Source organism: Hyalella azteca, unplaced genomic scaffold (assembly GCF_000764305.2).
Source record: "Hyalella azteca isolate HAZT.00-mixed unplaced genomic scaffold, Hazt_2.0.2 contig3199, whole genome shotgun sequence".
NCBI classification, from domain to species: Eukaryota; Metazoa; Arthropoda; class Malacostraca; order Amphipoda; family Hyalellidae; genus Hyalella; species Hyalella azteca.
Genome location: NW_025933451.1, coordinates 316,046 through 331,973, shown reverse-complemented (window position 1 = coordinate 331,973; position 15,928 = coordinate 316,046). Strand labels below are relative to the sequence as shown.

The 15,928-nt window shown below is 38.2% G+C and overlaps 1 protein-coding gene across 2 annotated transcripts; it reads right to left on the bottom strand.

Moving 5' to 3' along the window:
* Positions 1–1,512: 1,512 nt before the first annotated feature.
* Positions 1,513–11,164, bottom strand: LOC108674172 (transmembrane protein 241). 2 transcript variants are annotated; one of them, XM_018162083.2, is made up of 7 exons: positions 10,945–11,164; positions 10,181–10,396; positions 9,333–9,548; positions 9,023–9,150; positions 8,346–8,490; positions 7,082–7,229; positions 1,513–5,944 (listed from the first exon to the last, which is right to left on the bottom strand). In XM_018162083.2, exons 1-7 carry the CDS (start codon positions 11,023–11,025, stop codon positions 5,841–5,843), a joined length of 1,038 nt encoding a protein of 345 aa, XP_018017572.1. In that variant the 5' UTR covers positions 11,026–11,164; the 3' UTR covers positions 1,513–5,840. The 2 variants fall into 2 exon arrangements, with proteins under 2 accessions (XP_018017572.1, XP_047735459.1); XM_047879503.1 differs by having other exon boundaries at positions 10,181–10,383; positions 10,945–11,005.
* Between the last annotated feature and the right edge of the window lie 4,764 nt (positions 11,165–15,928).

Here is a 15,928-nt window from a genome sequence, read left to right as displayed (position 1 = left end):
ATATTAGAGATCAGTGAAATAGAGTTTGCGCACTCGAGCGGCACAAACACGTTCTAGCTCGCAGCTCCTTCCCCATACAAAATCCCATGTTCGAGGCAGCTAACTATGAGATCGTATATTTTTAAACATATTTCAGCTACAAATAATTATTTGAGATTATATACTAGTAGACTTGAGAGTTATGCTGCCATTTTGAGTTCAGGGATATATAGGTGCATTTTGGATGCGTTTTTTTTCATGAGTAAATTCGAAACGCGTTTTTCATTGAACACTAACTGCTACTTGTACGCCAATCTTGTCATGGTTAGAACTTTTGCTAACCACCTTGGCATAAAAAGCGGGTACAATTGAATAATTATCAATGAAAAGTCCGTATATGTCATAGGTTCGTTTGATCATAGGTTCGATAGACCTCAGCTGGGAATAATTCAAGGTAGTTAATTAATATTATTTTGGCTGATTTTGTTTGTGGTTATATGAAATTTGATTAATAAGTTTGAATATGTACAGCGTGCGGCTTACACCGGCTGTAATGATTAGGGCCAAGAGCGTATTACGGACACAGCTAATCATAGTAAAACTAAGTTCAACCACAACTAATTAACAAGTCATCAGACAGCAGCAGAAGAGTTACAGAGAAGTACTGTACGATTAATATGTCAGCAACATCGGTGTTATGGCCATGGAGCGACATAGATCATCTTTCAGAACTCCAACAAACTTCGACAAAAAAAAAGTACGTCAATCTGATCCGTTGCATCAGTTAGACGTGACCGACCCAGCCTCTAGAATTAGATCAAGAAGGCGATACATATTCCAGCAGGTATAAGTTGAACATGCTCATAGAATTCCAGCATACGAGATTGTCAACTTTAATATTACATTACTTTCTTTAGCTTTAGTTGGTTTCCGGTAGCATTATAAGTTTGTTCAGAATTGTACTAGACCTCAGGGCCTCGTTTTACCAATGGCCAAGTGACAAATGTGTTAGTGATAAATAGACGCTACCCACTCAGTACCCAGGTCATGTAGATCCGTTATTAGCCTCTGTAAGTAAGGAAAATAAATGTACAGTATTTGCTTCTGATCTTCAATATTGAATTAGAAGCTAACAATAGCGGTGTCAGCGTTGATTATGACATTAGGCCTGTCGCTGGCTCTGAAAATCGCAGAATTGCACAGGTTGTTACGGGTCTCGAACATGCAACCAAAGTCAATGCTTCAATTTTGCTGTGCTCAACCTCCCTGCCTCCTCGCAGATTTTACCAGAGCTGTCGCAGGTAGTTGGGGTCAAACCAGCAACTCAGTGCCTTAATTTTGGTACTCAAAACTGTAACCACTGGGCTCGAGCTGACTTCTTTATAATTTTCTTTGTATTACATGCCGGAAATAACAGAAATAAATTAGAAATTTAGAGGCTAACCGGACGCCCATAATTTATGATTTCTCAATAGATTCATCAGTACACAGAAGACTTCAGCTGCAGAATAGAATGGCTTACAGAACAAACGCTTTCAGTGAGAAAATGTATTATGATTGCAAAGCATAGAAAGCTTCAGCAAAATCTAACAGATTTTAAACACTCTCATCTGACGGCAAATAAGAATTTTTCGTCATGAAAATACGACATTTTGGTTTCCGATAAATGAGCGCCAATAGGCTCAACTTCCTGCTGTTCAATGACAAATTAAAGTGCATTGAAATTAATGATAGTATGACAGGTAAAGAATTGCAAGCAAAATAATAGTCGCGCAAGCTTCTCAAAAACCAGCATCAGGCAATAGTGACCAACCTCAGTGCCAGTAATGTCACTAAAACTCACACCGCTAGTTCATATAATCTAGCTACACTGACATAACACAACAAACGCCAATTGAGGTTAACAGCAAAGCGAAGGTTAGATGGAAGCAATGTCATGGCAGGACCGCCGCAACTCTGTTACTTTACCCTAATAAGAATAGCATAGGATTTCCTTATAGACATATTTAACAGGGAGCTGCTGGATAGTGGGATAGACGTCTCAATGAAGATTATTATTGATGTGAACAAGGAATTTAAAAGCAAAGAAAGTTCACCATTTCGATATTGAAAACGTGAATTCGATTGATCGAAATGGCGAATTTGCTTGGCGTTTTCTTTGATTTTCAATTCCTTGTGAACTTGCGATATAAGCAGACAGATAATATAAGTAATGATGTAAAGAAACCTTACACGACACGACCTTGGTATACAAATATACTTAAAAATTACCCAACCAATTGCATATTTAACATGAGGGCTTTCCTGCACACCATCTTTAAATAATATAAAGAGAGCAGATTATCACACGTTTCCACTAATACTAAAAGCGCATATAGGAAGACACAACACTGCCTTGCCGTTAATACAACAGAGAAGATCAATATATAAGTTGTAGAATTAAACCTCAAAATCATTCCAACCACAAATGCTCTATATATGGTCGCCATTAACCTTACAATTCGAAGCTTTAATAAAAAAAGTTTGGTACAAATGTTATTTCAAATTGCCATGGCTGGCATCTCATCCGTAGCAAGTGTTCGTGAAATAGTTTGATCATCACAAACTATTTCACATCAGAAACTCATCACACGTACGTCCAGCAGTGGAGGGCAACAGCCGGCGCTGTCACAAGAGTTTGCCTGGCGTCGCACATGTATAACTTGGTAGCACCCATACCGCAATCACCAGCACTCCCAGACCCACAATATAAGTAATCACAATAAAAAAAATCGTTGGTTTTTCACTGGTAAAACATCAATAGAAAGACACAAGTACGAGCAACTTGCTTGTATTTCAAACTCTAAAAGCAACGTTGCATCTCAGGTTTTTGTAGGCACCTAGTCAGGTTGAAGTTATAGGAGAGTTTTTGCGAAAGTTTAGCATTCCTCAGAACTACAACAGCAACTTAAACTTATGGCCAACTCAATATGAAACCACATAATAAAAACCCAAGAAAAGAAACATTCAACAAGACTTTGGTGACGAGATTTTACACAGCCGACGTTAGAAATGACTTGATAACCCAAAGCATGTTCTACTCACCCTTGCTATCTAACGAGAAACCGACAAATACATAAATACAGGTTAAGAATCCTTTAATATCAAGTCTATCCATAACATAAAAGAATGTATATAATTCAAATTTAAATCCTGTAGCTTATACTAATTTCCGAAAATTCTAATATATATAGAATTTAATCTCTTTTGAAGCTGTTCTATGTTGGTGTCAATTGGAAGACCATTGCAGTGCTGCTGCTGCTGACGCTTGTTGTTAATGCCAGAAAATATCAGCGGCATTACAGGCAATGCCAAGAGCATCTCAACTTCACTAGGAATAACAACACGAAAGGACTGGTTAGAAGACCGCCTCTCAACAGAAATGCCCGAATCATAGGATATGCTTTACAAAAAGACACACAGTGGGAAATAACAAATAACTCTTCTGTTGTTGAAGGATAAAAAATGAACTAAAAACCACAACATGAAGAACCGAAATGTAAAAAAAACGATGCTTCCATGAACAAGTGAAGGAAGACAAAAATGAATGCCTTGAGATCAGCTAAAATATTAGTAAGAAAGATAATTCTGTCCAATAAATTTCCTATTGCTGAGCATGGCTCCAAAAAGTTTGAAGATGAAGATCAAGGAAGAGAGGATAGAGTGCCTGTCATGCACGACAGCAACTTAGGCCAGCACCGTCACATCCGAGACCTAAAACTAAAAACAAAAAAATCTACAGAATGTCTGACAACAAGATCGCGATGTCAGGCAGAGGGCGTGTTTATAAGTGGAAAAGAAGAGGCAATTGCTATTAGTTTCATTATCAGGAAGGCAATTATTAATAATGTAGATTATGCGAGGCAATTGTTATTAGTTTCATTATTAGGAAGGCAATTAATGATAATGTAGATAATGCGAGGCAATTGTTATTAGTTTCATTATTAGGAAGGCACTTAATAATAATGTAGATAATTTGAGGCAGTTGTTGGTCGTTCGTTTCATTATTGGGAAGCTCACCGTCAGCGACGAAGTGCTGAATTCGATCTCAAATGTTTATTAATAATAACAATTCATTACATTACCAAGAACCAAAGTTGGAAGCAGAAACAACTTTGGTCACAACAGACGCACACAAATTGGCTCATCCAAAATATTTTGTTATCAATGGGAATTTATAGGTCTATAAAAATATCATTATAAAACTTTAAAAAAATACTTATGTAGAATATAAACGATATAAATATATCCGCAGGCATCAACCAGTAAGAGATTCCAGACACCACAACTTTCCTCCTCCGCTCGAGACGGAGAAATGGGCCTCTAAACATGACGCGTTTCTTAACATTGCTAATTTATTTTCATAATAGAGAAAAAAGGCCAGTCAAATGACATCTGCAGCCTCCAGTCTTATATCAAAAGGCGTTATTTGTAAAGATATTGCAGTATAAATAATGTATTCCTTATTCAAATCGTTGTATTAAATTTAATTTTGTTGAGATTTTAAAGGCAATGAACAAGAGAATAACGCGTGTCTCCATGATACGAGTAGCGCTCACTCAACGATCCCCTGAAAATACTACAATCAGGATACTGGGATGTGCGAAATATTATTAAATGAGCACGCGCAATCATCTAATTATATTAAAGAATTAATAATTGTGTCACATAAACTGTTATAAAGCAGAGACGGGCATCAACTTAATAGCGGAGAGAATGTGTGGAAATAAGGAAGATATTTCAAGATATCAATGTGTCACCGACCAAAACCGTCTCGAGGTAACCGAAAATATAATGTAGTAGAACATACTTGAGAAATAAAATTGGAAAATTCGTACTTTATGTTAAGGTAATGCTTACAAAAAGAGAGATAACAAAGTTCACTGTACGCAGTGAGAACTGCAGAAAAAGCGAAAAAATGTTACGTCCCTTGGCTCGTCCCTCGCTATCCCTTGTGTATGCCAAACCACTCAAGAACGACAAAACATACAAAATATAGGCTATAATCTGGCGAACAATGAAATTATGTTTAATAAAAAATACCAAACCCCGCCTAGCAAACATAAGAAACAAAACGTTAGCTTGCATGCGGCACTAGTATTGACCAGGTATCAAAGCCAATGACCAATTCAACAAAATCTCAAAGCTTCAGTACTTCACTTTGCTCATGATGCTGAGGACTTAAATAAAGCTAAGAGCTTAAGCTCTTCTGGCACGGAGTTCTTTGAGTTGAAAATGAGATAGAATGTAACTGTCAGATGGACTTTCCTAATTCATCAAAAATCATATACTGGTTTAAGGGCATTAATTTAGGAATAAAATGAACAAAGATAGCCTCTATAGTCTATATTGATAAAATGGTCATTTAGAGCACAATTTTTTAGCCCATTTTTCAACACTGTGGTTAGTTAAAAAAAAAACATTTCCATCAGACTGGTAAGATTGAACATGACAGATGAAATGAAATAATCAGCTTGACCTTCAGAATAACGTTCAAATCTTAGCATAAAATTAAAATATCATTTAGGTTATCATTAATTCTAGAATTGGCTAAATTGAACCACATATTGTACTTGTCTTTGGTTATCAGGAATAATACAAAACTTGAAATAATGAAATTGAAATAAGTATGGCGCCAAAGTTACAAATTATTTGTTGGTAAAAAAGTAAACGAATCAGAAAAAAAAGTCATTAAAAGAGAAGGTCGGATCATCAAGACTCAGGACTTGGGTCATCAAGACTCGGGACTTGGGTCATCAAGACTCAGGACTTGGGTCATCAAGACTCAGGACTTGGGTCATCAAGACTCAGGACTCAGACCATCAAGACTGCGTGTCGACCGCCAGCAGCGTCTGTGTGTCGTCGGGCAGGTCCGGGCGCGCGGCGGGCCAGCGGTCCGCAGGGTCGGGTGAGATGGAGCGCACGCCTGCCCGACAAAGCTTTACATTCAATGGATGTAAATAATTTTAATGAGCTAATCAATGTAAAATGCTATCCATTAATAAGTAAACCAACGTAACGCAACAACAGAATTTAATGGTAAATTCATCAACTACAGTGTGTGTGCAAAAAGCATCCGACACAAAGGAAAAACTGCGGAAAGGAAACCTTAACGTTTCCAAAATTGCAATTAACAAATCAACATTTAATGATATTGTTCTTTTTATATGATATTTGTATTTCCTATGCAAGTTTATATAGAACAGTTTTTGTTCATATTATTTTGTTGAATAAGCTTTAATTAAATAAAGTTTCTCCTTTGTGTCGTATAATTTTTGCACCCACTGTATTTTTCTGCGGTTTAAAGCCATCAATATTTTATAGGCCAAACGAAGAAGCGTACAATGATCATATGTCTGGAGGGACAAAGGAAGTGAGAACGCTATGCATTGTGCAATTGCGTTAAACACAACCTGGCAGCGGTGAAGATTATATAACAACTGGTCTAAAGCCAGGCTCTCACGACTTAAGAAATAAGTTGGCCTTAGCTAGATGATGCTTACCGTACTTTGATTTCTCCAGCCTATAAATATTACATATGACCTTACGCTAAACTGATTAATCAAGTGAAGAATAGAGACGCTTTACATTTTTCTAGCATTTACCGGAAGATTTTAGGCACAAGGCATGAAAACATTGTAACAGAACTTATTGAACTACTCAATCGAAATGATATAAGGTAGAAAACACGTAACTGGATTGTATGTTATTCTCATTTGTTTAAGATGAGAACATATGCGAATAAGACGTGAATGAGAAGCGAGGGAAAAGCGCACTAGCCTCTTGAAGCTTATTAAATATAAACTTTAAACCGTCGGTATAGAAAACTCGCCCACAATTAGTAATACTGAAGATATTGAATGCAGTATCGATGCATATATTTTACATATAAAAACCTCTCCCAATATTAATAAGACTGAAGACATTGAATGCAGTATTGATGAATATACTTTATATAAAAAACCTCTCGCACAATCAACAAGACTAGACATAGAATGCAGTATCGATGAACAAGTATATTTATATAAAAAAAACCCTACAATTATTAAGACTAACAGCTGACCAGGCACGAGCAGTCCCAGGCCGAGGTTGGTGAGCAGCAGCGCCGCGGTCGCCTGCCTCGTCTCGTCCGTGAACACCACGACCGACACCAGCGCCGTGACCAGCCGTCCTACTGCGTCAACCCGGCTGAAGTGGCGGTGTGTCTGAAACTGTCAACACGGCTGAAGTGGCGGTGTGTCTGAAACTGTCAACACGGCTGAAGTGGCGGTGTGTCTGAAACTGTCAACACGGCTCAAGTGGCGGTGTGTCTGAAACTGTCAACACGGCTGAAGTGTTGCCATCACACATCACTTCAGCAGGTGTTGCGGTTCACAGCGCACCACAGATCACCACAGTTTGAATACGGACATCACACACGTACACATATAACCTCTGTATTTTCGAAGGTTCTAACGTGAACAAAATAATCCTCTTCATGAGAATAACGATCAAGAATAACTTGTACCAACGACCATGTCAACTACAGTAATGATCTCGCTATGATAAAATAATTAACACAATGAATAAACTATGAATAACTGTGTATTACTCTATGAAACTAAAGAGAGACTGGAAAAAGACAACTCTTACACGATAATTCAAGACCCAATGAGCACGCATCTCTTCAAGCAAAACATTGTTTTGCTATTGATAACATTTACCCCGTCAAGCCCTTAAAACCTTGGATGCAATAATTTAAAATCTTCTTTTTTTAATAAATGATTCTTTAGATGTCTTCAATTCTACGCCCAAGAAAATGCTCTACTAGGCACTAAAATAGATTTTTTTTTTCATGGAAATCTTCAATCAGATGCCCACTAGGCTAAGCATAAATTCTTCCCGAGAAAAATTACGGCAGGCATACTTACCTACCTGCATTTTGAGCTCTAATAGAAGGGAAGTATTCAACTAGACCGTAATGAATTTCAGAGCAAGAACAGTCCTCAGTTAGGAGTATTACGACAGACAAGCCTGTGAAATTTTTCGGTACATATACAACTTTTTATTGAATTATTCCAACCCAAGTCGGTTTGGGTTGGAATCCAACTTGAATACAAACTAAATTATTTCAATGACTTCATAAGGATACCTAATTACTGCAATTAACACATGCAACAGGTACCAATTTAATGAGATCAATCACTAAAATTGGTTATAAAAGTGAAGAATACAAAGTGATTGATTTAAACACGACAAAGTTATGAAAGAACATTAAATTTTTGTTTAATGAGAATATTTGGGTTATTCCGTGTAAATAATGATGTATATAGACAGTGCACGGATACCTTGATGGTGTGCAAGGAGAGCAGCAGTGCCAATACCCCCACCAAGAGGCAGGCGCCCATGAAGTCCAGGCGGGACGCGTGGGGGAAATGCAGCACCTCGAACGCCTCCTCCAGGTACAGCGACGCCGGCGCCAGCACCACCACGCTGTGACAAGACAACTCTTAGGCCAGCACCACCACGCTTTGACAAGACAACCCTTAGACCTGTAACTGGGTAGTCAGCAGATCAGTCACATGAATAGATTTCTTTCTAATTTCCAGGCCTAAATGACAAGCAGATTGAAGACACAAATGTACTAGTACAAAGGGGCTCTCAACATTCTGTTCTATATGGAGTTTTACTTTAACCCGTCATGCTGCATCAACAACAGCTGAATAAATAAACAATCGAGTATTTGCTGGATATCAACACATTTTTGTCAATGGAACTAGTTTAAAAACTGAACATAAGACTATACAGTTTGGTGAATTCCACCTGAAACTTCCTATTTAATTGCCAATTTGTGTTAGAGGGAATGGAATGGGTAGTACAGCTTAGTAGTATAATAAATAATGACTTCATACACGATGAAGATATTTTCCTTTCCAAGAAGCTATTGCTTCTCAATAAACATAGGTAGTCAAAGTTCCAAAACATTTCCCTCAAATGTGATGCCCTGAGTGCAAAGCAAACGCACCTGAAGACATAGCAGCAGTAGAGCCTGTCCACGTCGGTGTAGCGAGCGTCAGCAATTCTAGAATGCAGCCGCTGCACAGCCACGCACGACAGCGATACCATCAGCCACAGGTAAGGAGACTCGGAGAACTGCCATCATAAACATTTATGTGAGATAAAAATCTATACTACAATGCCTGCTTTCATTATAATTTCATAAGAGAGACAAGATATTTAATCAATCGAATAGTACTTTCCCTCAGATAGTACGGATTAACAGATCATTTCTTTGATATTGTGATCAGAGTTTGCAAGTGTATCATAATTCTCACATTTATTTCAAGGTCTGAAATGACAGCTGCAAGTGCAGTGAGGAGCGTAAGGAGTGCAGCCAGGACACCAATCCGTGAAATGGAAGTTTCAGCAACAGCTTTGAGCTGCGGGGGGGGATTGCTGATATTTCCTTCTCTGCGCATGCTGGGGAAAACCTCCAGCAGGTACAGCACTGAGCACAGGGTGTTGTGCAGACACAGGAACATTCCGACACTCTGCAAAATATATGCGTACTAGTACATAGTATTGGAGTTATTTAAAAACAAGTAAAAATAAGACACAGGAACAGTCCATCACTCTGCAAATATATATACAGGGTGACACAAAAAAAACAGAGCTCATAAAAAGTTGAATAATTTCCACAATACTCAAGTAATCCTGTTATTTGTTTCAGATTCATTAAGAAGACGGATTGATCTAAGAGTCTACCACGTGTGAGCTTCGAGATGCCTTGGACTACAGAGCAAAAGACATTTAATTCCATAGAATTTTTGTTTCAAACTGAATAAAATTTCAGGAGTTATAAGACTTTTAGTGAGCTCTGTTTTTTTTGTGTCACCCTGTATTCTAGTACATAGTATTGGACTTATATAAAACAAGTAAAAATGAAGAAAAATCTAATAGCGGTAGGTATAGAGCAGGTAATTTAAATATTACTAGGAGTAAGTACTATATTATACCTACACATACAAAAATTGTTCCAAAAAATGATAGTCATGTGCACTGAAATGTATATTTAATGTAGGTATATAATCATAAAAAATGAGCAAAAATATCAACAGGATAAACCAAAACACAATGAAAACAATAAAGGCACCACCATATGATAGAGACTTTAAAAACTCACTATATTGGCAAGAGCTTTAGAACTGGCCACAATACCAGCAACGAAGAAAAGAAATGATGGCAAAAGAGAGATGAATCCAGGTTTGTCAAGCGGTGTTGGAGACATGGCGAGCCAGGAGGACTTGTACAGAATAAGACGCAGTAGTAATGCTCCTACGAGGGTCTGCCATCCTTGGTAGATTGTGGGGTATGTGAAGCACAGCACTGACAACACATACTGCAAATTAGAGTGACATTAAACAAATATATTCAATTAATATCCTAGCACATAGAGCACAGCACTGACAACACATACTGCAAATTAGGGTGACATTAAACAAATATATTCAATTAATATCCTAGCACATAGAGCACAGCACTGACAACACATACTGTAGATTAGAGTGACATTAAACATAGATATTCAATTAATATCCCAACACATAGAGCACAGAACTGACAATACATTCAGCAAACCACAGTGACATTAAACAAATATATTCAATAAAACTCCCAGCACACGGTGCAGATAACACATGCAACACATGTACAATTCTGAGGAGTAATTTTACCAGATTGTGCAAAAGGCAAAGAATAAATCATTCAGTGCCAGTTTTTTAAACTGGCAATGAAGCTTCAAAAAGGTTGATAATTATCAGATTCAAGTAAGATTTGATGAATGTATTAACTGACATAGATGCCAAAACAATCTTTGTGCTGATTTATTTTTGTTATGTTATTCTCATTTAGATTAATATGAATCTCACTATAAAAAAATCAACTTACCTTATTTATGATGACTGTAGAACTGTATAAAAACAAATATATTATTGAGTGGGCAAAGTCATGTGGTGGTGTAGATGTCATTTCAGAATTGAACTGAACTGAGGTTCTATTCTATACTTATGGAAACCATTGGTTAATGCAATAAAGCTTCATCAATAGGTTTCTAGGTAAAAGAAATACAGAGTGCATACAAGGTGGATCATTCAAAAATTTAATAAAAATATCCTGCTCATCAGAAACATAAAAAAATTGATGAAAACTAATTTAGAATTCATTCTACTCAATAAGCTATAGAATAGCCATGTTTCAGTTAGAAATATTACATGTAGTTTGCTTGAGTAGATGTGCAGTTTAAGGTTACTTAGTTTGTTACTAAGGCTACATCAATTTCACAGGAGCAGCCTTTTTTTCTTGTAGGAAAGACATTTGTATAGGTGTTAACTTTATCTTTAATCTCTGACTGCAAAGGGAAGACACTTTAAGGTTTGTTCTTAACTTGACTTGCTATTTGATTATTGCTTAGTTTTTAAGATCGCTGTGCTCTTTGCCTGATAATTTTTCCAATGACAGGAGATGGCTCAACCTCAATGAGGTCCTCTCACTCCTCTGTCATTTCTGCATTCTGGGCTGTTTTTCTGACATTTTTTCCAATGATAGGAGATGGCTCAATCCTCAATGAGGTCCGCTGTCATTTCTGCATTCTGGGCTGTTTTTCCGACATTTTTTCCAATGATAGGAGATGGCTCAATTAGGTCCACCATCATTTCTGCATTGGTGGCCCCAGGAGGATCTGTTGAGTTAGGTTAGCTGACAGGGGTCAGGGAAATAGGACTAGGTAGTTATGTTGCTGGGACCTGGTAGTGGTATGGAGCTTGCTCTGGAAAAATGGGATCTGCACTCTGCAGTGGAGTCTGGAGTGGAGCTGTGGAGCCTCCAGTGGAGGAAGGTAGGGACTGGGGCACTGAGGAGCAATCGAACAGTTGTCAGCAGGGTTTATCTAGTTACTTCATTGACAATTCTTACTGTACATCCAATGATCCAAGTCATGGTGGCAATCCATAGGTTATTCAAAAGAACCTGTTCTTATGTCATTTTGAACCGATCAACGCTTCTTTACGGACCGATCGTAAAACACCTTCACCGGCAAAAGCTTTTGCACTTCTGAAGAAAGTCAGCTGACAGCTACACCTGTCTCTTATACACATCTAGATGTGTATAAGAGACAGGCATCCACTTGAAATCCTATCGACTCATTCGACTGTATAGTATACAACTTACAAGTCATAGAGCCTAAATTTTAAATATCTCTAAAAAAATTTACGTTTCTGCATGTATTATAATGCTGTTAACATTAGCAAACTTTGAATTATCTCTGATGCAAGAAATACTTGCTTAAATCATTTTATTTTCAATATAAGCGACTGGATGCAACAATCGGTTCGCAACAAGGAACATAGCCTTGACAGCAGTCATTTCGAATTTTCGATTGACCTTAATTTCTAAATTAAAATGTATTTAGCCAGTATTTCTTGCACCAGAGATACTGTCAAGTATTTCAGTGCTAACAGCATCAANTTCCCCCCCCCCCGCTGAGCCGGACCGGGCGATGCTCTTGCAAACGCATAAGTACTCACAATAATTCCCTGCCACCATGATCCAAGTTATAAGGTTGGGTACAGAGGGCAATAATGATAATCTTTGACCTGAATTAAATAAATTGAATCACTTATGGTCTGGACCCTGCCCTCCTGCACCTGCAGAGTCCCAAAATTGAACTTGAGGTTGAGGTAGAGACAGCCGTAGAGTCTAAATCTTAAAAAACTCACTGCTTTGCCACTCTTTTGCAAATCACACTTACATTCTCTATTGCCACTCATACAATTATTAAAGAAACTTTAGTTCTTTTTAGATGAACTAAGGCCCCTATACAAATAATACAATTACAACACAATTACATTTAGGTACTTACAAGTTACTCGTGTCACACTGACCCCGACTCACAGTCGTGTGTGATAATTAATGGTAATCAATGGTCATTCATTCGTTTAATACACAGTGGAAGAAATGCCACAATAGTTTTCTCTGCAAAAATTTACCTATATTCATGATTCATCTACAAGGCCCGAATTCCGTGAAATTCGTTAACCTCGTTAGTATAATATATGAGAGTGAGACGAGGTAACTCTTCCCTTCTGGCCTCCGAATAACCTCAATAGCATCGCAGAAGTGCTTTGAACTTTTCTTAGGTAAGACAAGGAGCTTCGAACTTTTGTAGATCACTCCCAAATCCTATTTATACTAACGAGCGTAAATGTCTAACTATATATGCGGTGCTGGTATGTGTTTGGATATTGTACAGCCAGGGACTGTGGGACAGAGCGAAGTGTGTGTGTGTGCTTTGTTGAAGGTGAAGAGATGACCTCACGCAGGCCGACTGTCACACCTGGACATGGCATTAATTGCTGGCTTTCCAAATTGGTTCCAAGGCGTCCAGTGCTTGCAAGAAATTCGGTAACTGCTTTAATGATAAGATGTTGTATATGTTTTGAGTAGTCACCCCCGCCAAGTAGTGTTCGCAGGGTCAGGGTCTGTATGCCCAAGCCAAACAGAGTGCGCTCTAATGTCTGGCGCCCCACACTATATCGACTGCACTGTAGCATAAAATGTTCTATGGTTTCAGAGCGAAGTAACTTGCGTGCGTCGTCAACCATAGCTCGAACCGGAATCCAAAATCCTAAATTCCCAATGCACCGCAAAAACGAATACGTACACAAACACCCTGATACGGATTGCTGAGCATCCGCAAACAACAATTACAACCGTGATTTAGCATAAATAATGCCTTTATAGAGGCACGGCCGTTATTATTTTCACTTTATAATCTACTTCCAAGGAATTTGAAAACAAAGAGAACGCCAAGTAAATTTACCATATCGATATTGAAAAAGTTTCGGAGTCTAGCTCCATCGTCAGTTCGACAATCTTGAAAATTAAAACAATCATTATAGTTCAACATCTTAAGTCAGACAATAAAACCTAAAATTGACAAAGGAGAAATAAATTAAACCTAAAATAAAAAACAATCACAAAAAAACACTAGAAAATAAACCATAAAAAATAAAAACTAGCGATTCACTATTTCAAGATGATAAGAACCGCGTGCAATATTGAGACACGGTTTTCGTTTGAACATATGTAGTGATTCCAGAATCCTAAAGTCCAAACTGCCAGAGGTGGAACTGAGTATCCAGAAATCACTCCCTGATACATCCACGTCGCACTGCTTAGCATGGAGGCGCACAGAAGAACTATAAGACTGAGGATTTAAGAACTCAATCTACTTCTAGAACTTTTCTCAGTTTTTCTAAAATGTTTTTACTGCATCGAGAAGTTAAGTATTTATACCATAAAAAAAACTTCCTGAAAGTTACCGCGAACGAGAAGATATCGGCCCCTTATACTGTCATCGTGTACAGGCTTACTTGCCAGATAGTCACCAAGCGGCCGACATTTAGGTGCTTGTACACGGGGATAGTGCAGACGGCTGGTAAATCTGGCCACTGTCGGTCGCTTGGTGACTATCTGGCATGTATGTCTGGGTCAGTTCACGAGGAGAGTTTAAGTGCCGCTGGCTTCTCGTTCGCACCGTTGCCAGATGGCATATTTCTTTACCAGATTTCACAAATCTGGTATTTTCAGGTGTCTGGTATGCTTATTTTACATCTGGTATATTTGCCTAAATTTGATATTTTTCTGACTTACTACAAATTTACAGCATGAAGTTCCACCTCTGAAGTTTGAACTTCCTCCAGCGTAGGTGTGGATTATATAGATTACCTTCAGACCAGCCGTCACCAGAGCGACTAGAGGTTTCCCGTCATTTTTGGAGCCGCAAGTTTACCTCTTGATGAAATAGCCCCAATTTAATTGTTCACATTTAACAAAAGTGCTTAATGCAATATGAGCACGAGAGTGATGATCCTTGATTGATTACTGATTGATTACTGACTGTCGAACCGATCTCTGCTACGCAAGCTCCACCATTTTTGTTTGGTGGTTTTGAATTCTAGAGTGCCACTTGAATTCTGGGGTGCCATTCATTATTTCACTGATCTTGACAATTATCATCCATTCAGGGAACTGGCTGCCTACTGCATCACTTGTCTACTCTGACCTGTCTCCAATGCATTCGTGGAGGGAGTGTTATCGCAAGTCACCTATGTGAAAAACAAGCAACGAAATAAAATTTCAACTAATGTACTAGAGTCCTTTATTCGGACCAAAAGCTATCTGCTCAACCACAACAAGTAATCACACCCGAAATGTTAGATTAATGCAATATGCATGCATGTACACTTATAAGCAAAAGGAAAATGTCCAGTTTCCGGGGCTTTCTCATGTTGAGCGAAGAGGAAGAAGTGCCAAACTGTGATAAGAAAAGAAAAAAGTGTCAATGTAATCAAACACAGGAAAAGAAATATGTCAAAATATTCCAGAAGGAAAAATATAACCTGTTCAATTTGGCTAATTATCGTCAAGCCAGATAACTGCACAGTACATAAGATACATTTTTTTTTCTTTTTCTAACCAACGGTTCTGACGAATAGTTTCATTAAATTTGGAGGTATTAGTCTGTTTTTAAACAATAGAATTTTTGGTATATTTCTTGTATTTTGAGCTAGGTAATCTGGTATTCTCGCCAAGAAAAAACCTGGCAACACTGCAGTCGTTCGCGCCTGCCAGTGCGTCGTTAGCTTAGAAGCCGTCTAGTAGCTAGTCAGCGAAGATGGATAGAGGGATCACCTTCAACAACTCGAATCTGTACGTAGTTTTTAGAATAGAAGTGTCGGCACTGAAGAAATAGGCCCATGGCCTGTAGCCGATTCTTGAATTTTTCGTGACTTGATTCACAAGGGATCCAGCCTTTGGAACCCGATCTTTCCATAACTGACGATTGATTGAGATAGCTGCAGGACTTATTGCC

Excerpts from the sequence above, each read along its gene's own strand:
- LOC108674172 (XM_018162083.2), bottom strand. The coding sequence starts at position 11,025 with ATGACATCTACACCACCACATGACTTTGCCCACTCAATAATATATTTG. Across the intron at positions 10,397-10,944 it reads CTACAGTCATCATAAATAAG|TATGTGTTGTCAGTGCTGTG; the intron begins GTAAGTTGATTT and ends TCTAATTTGCAG. Across the intron at positions 9,151-9,332 it reads TTTCAGACCTTGAAATAAAT|TTCTCCGAGTCTCCTTACCT; the intron begins GTGAGAATTATG and ends TTATGATGGCAG.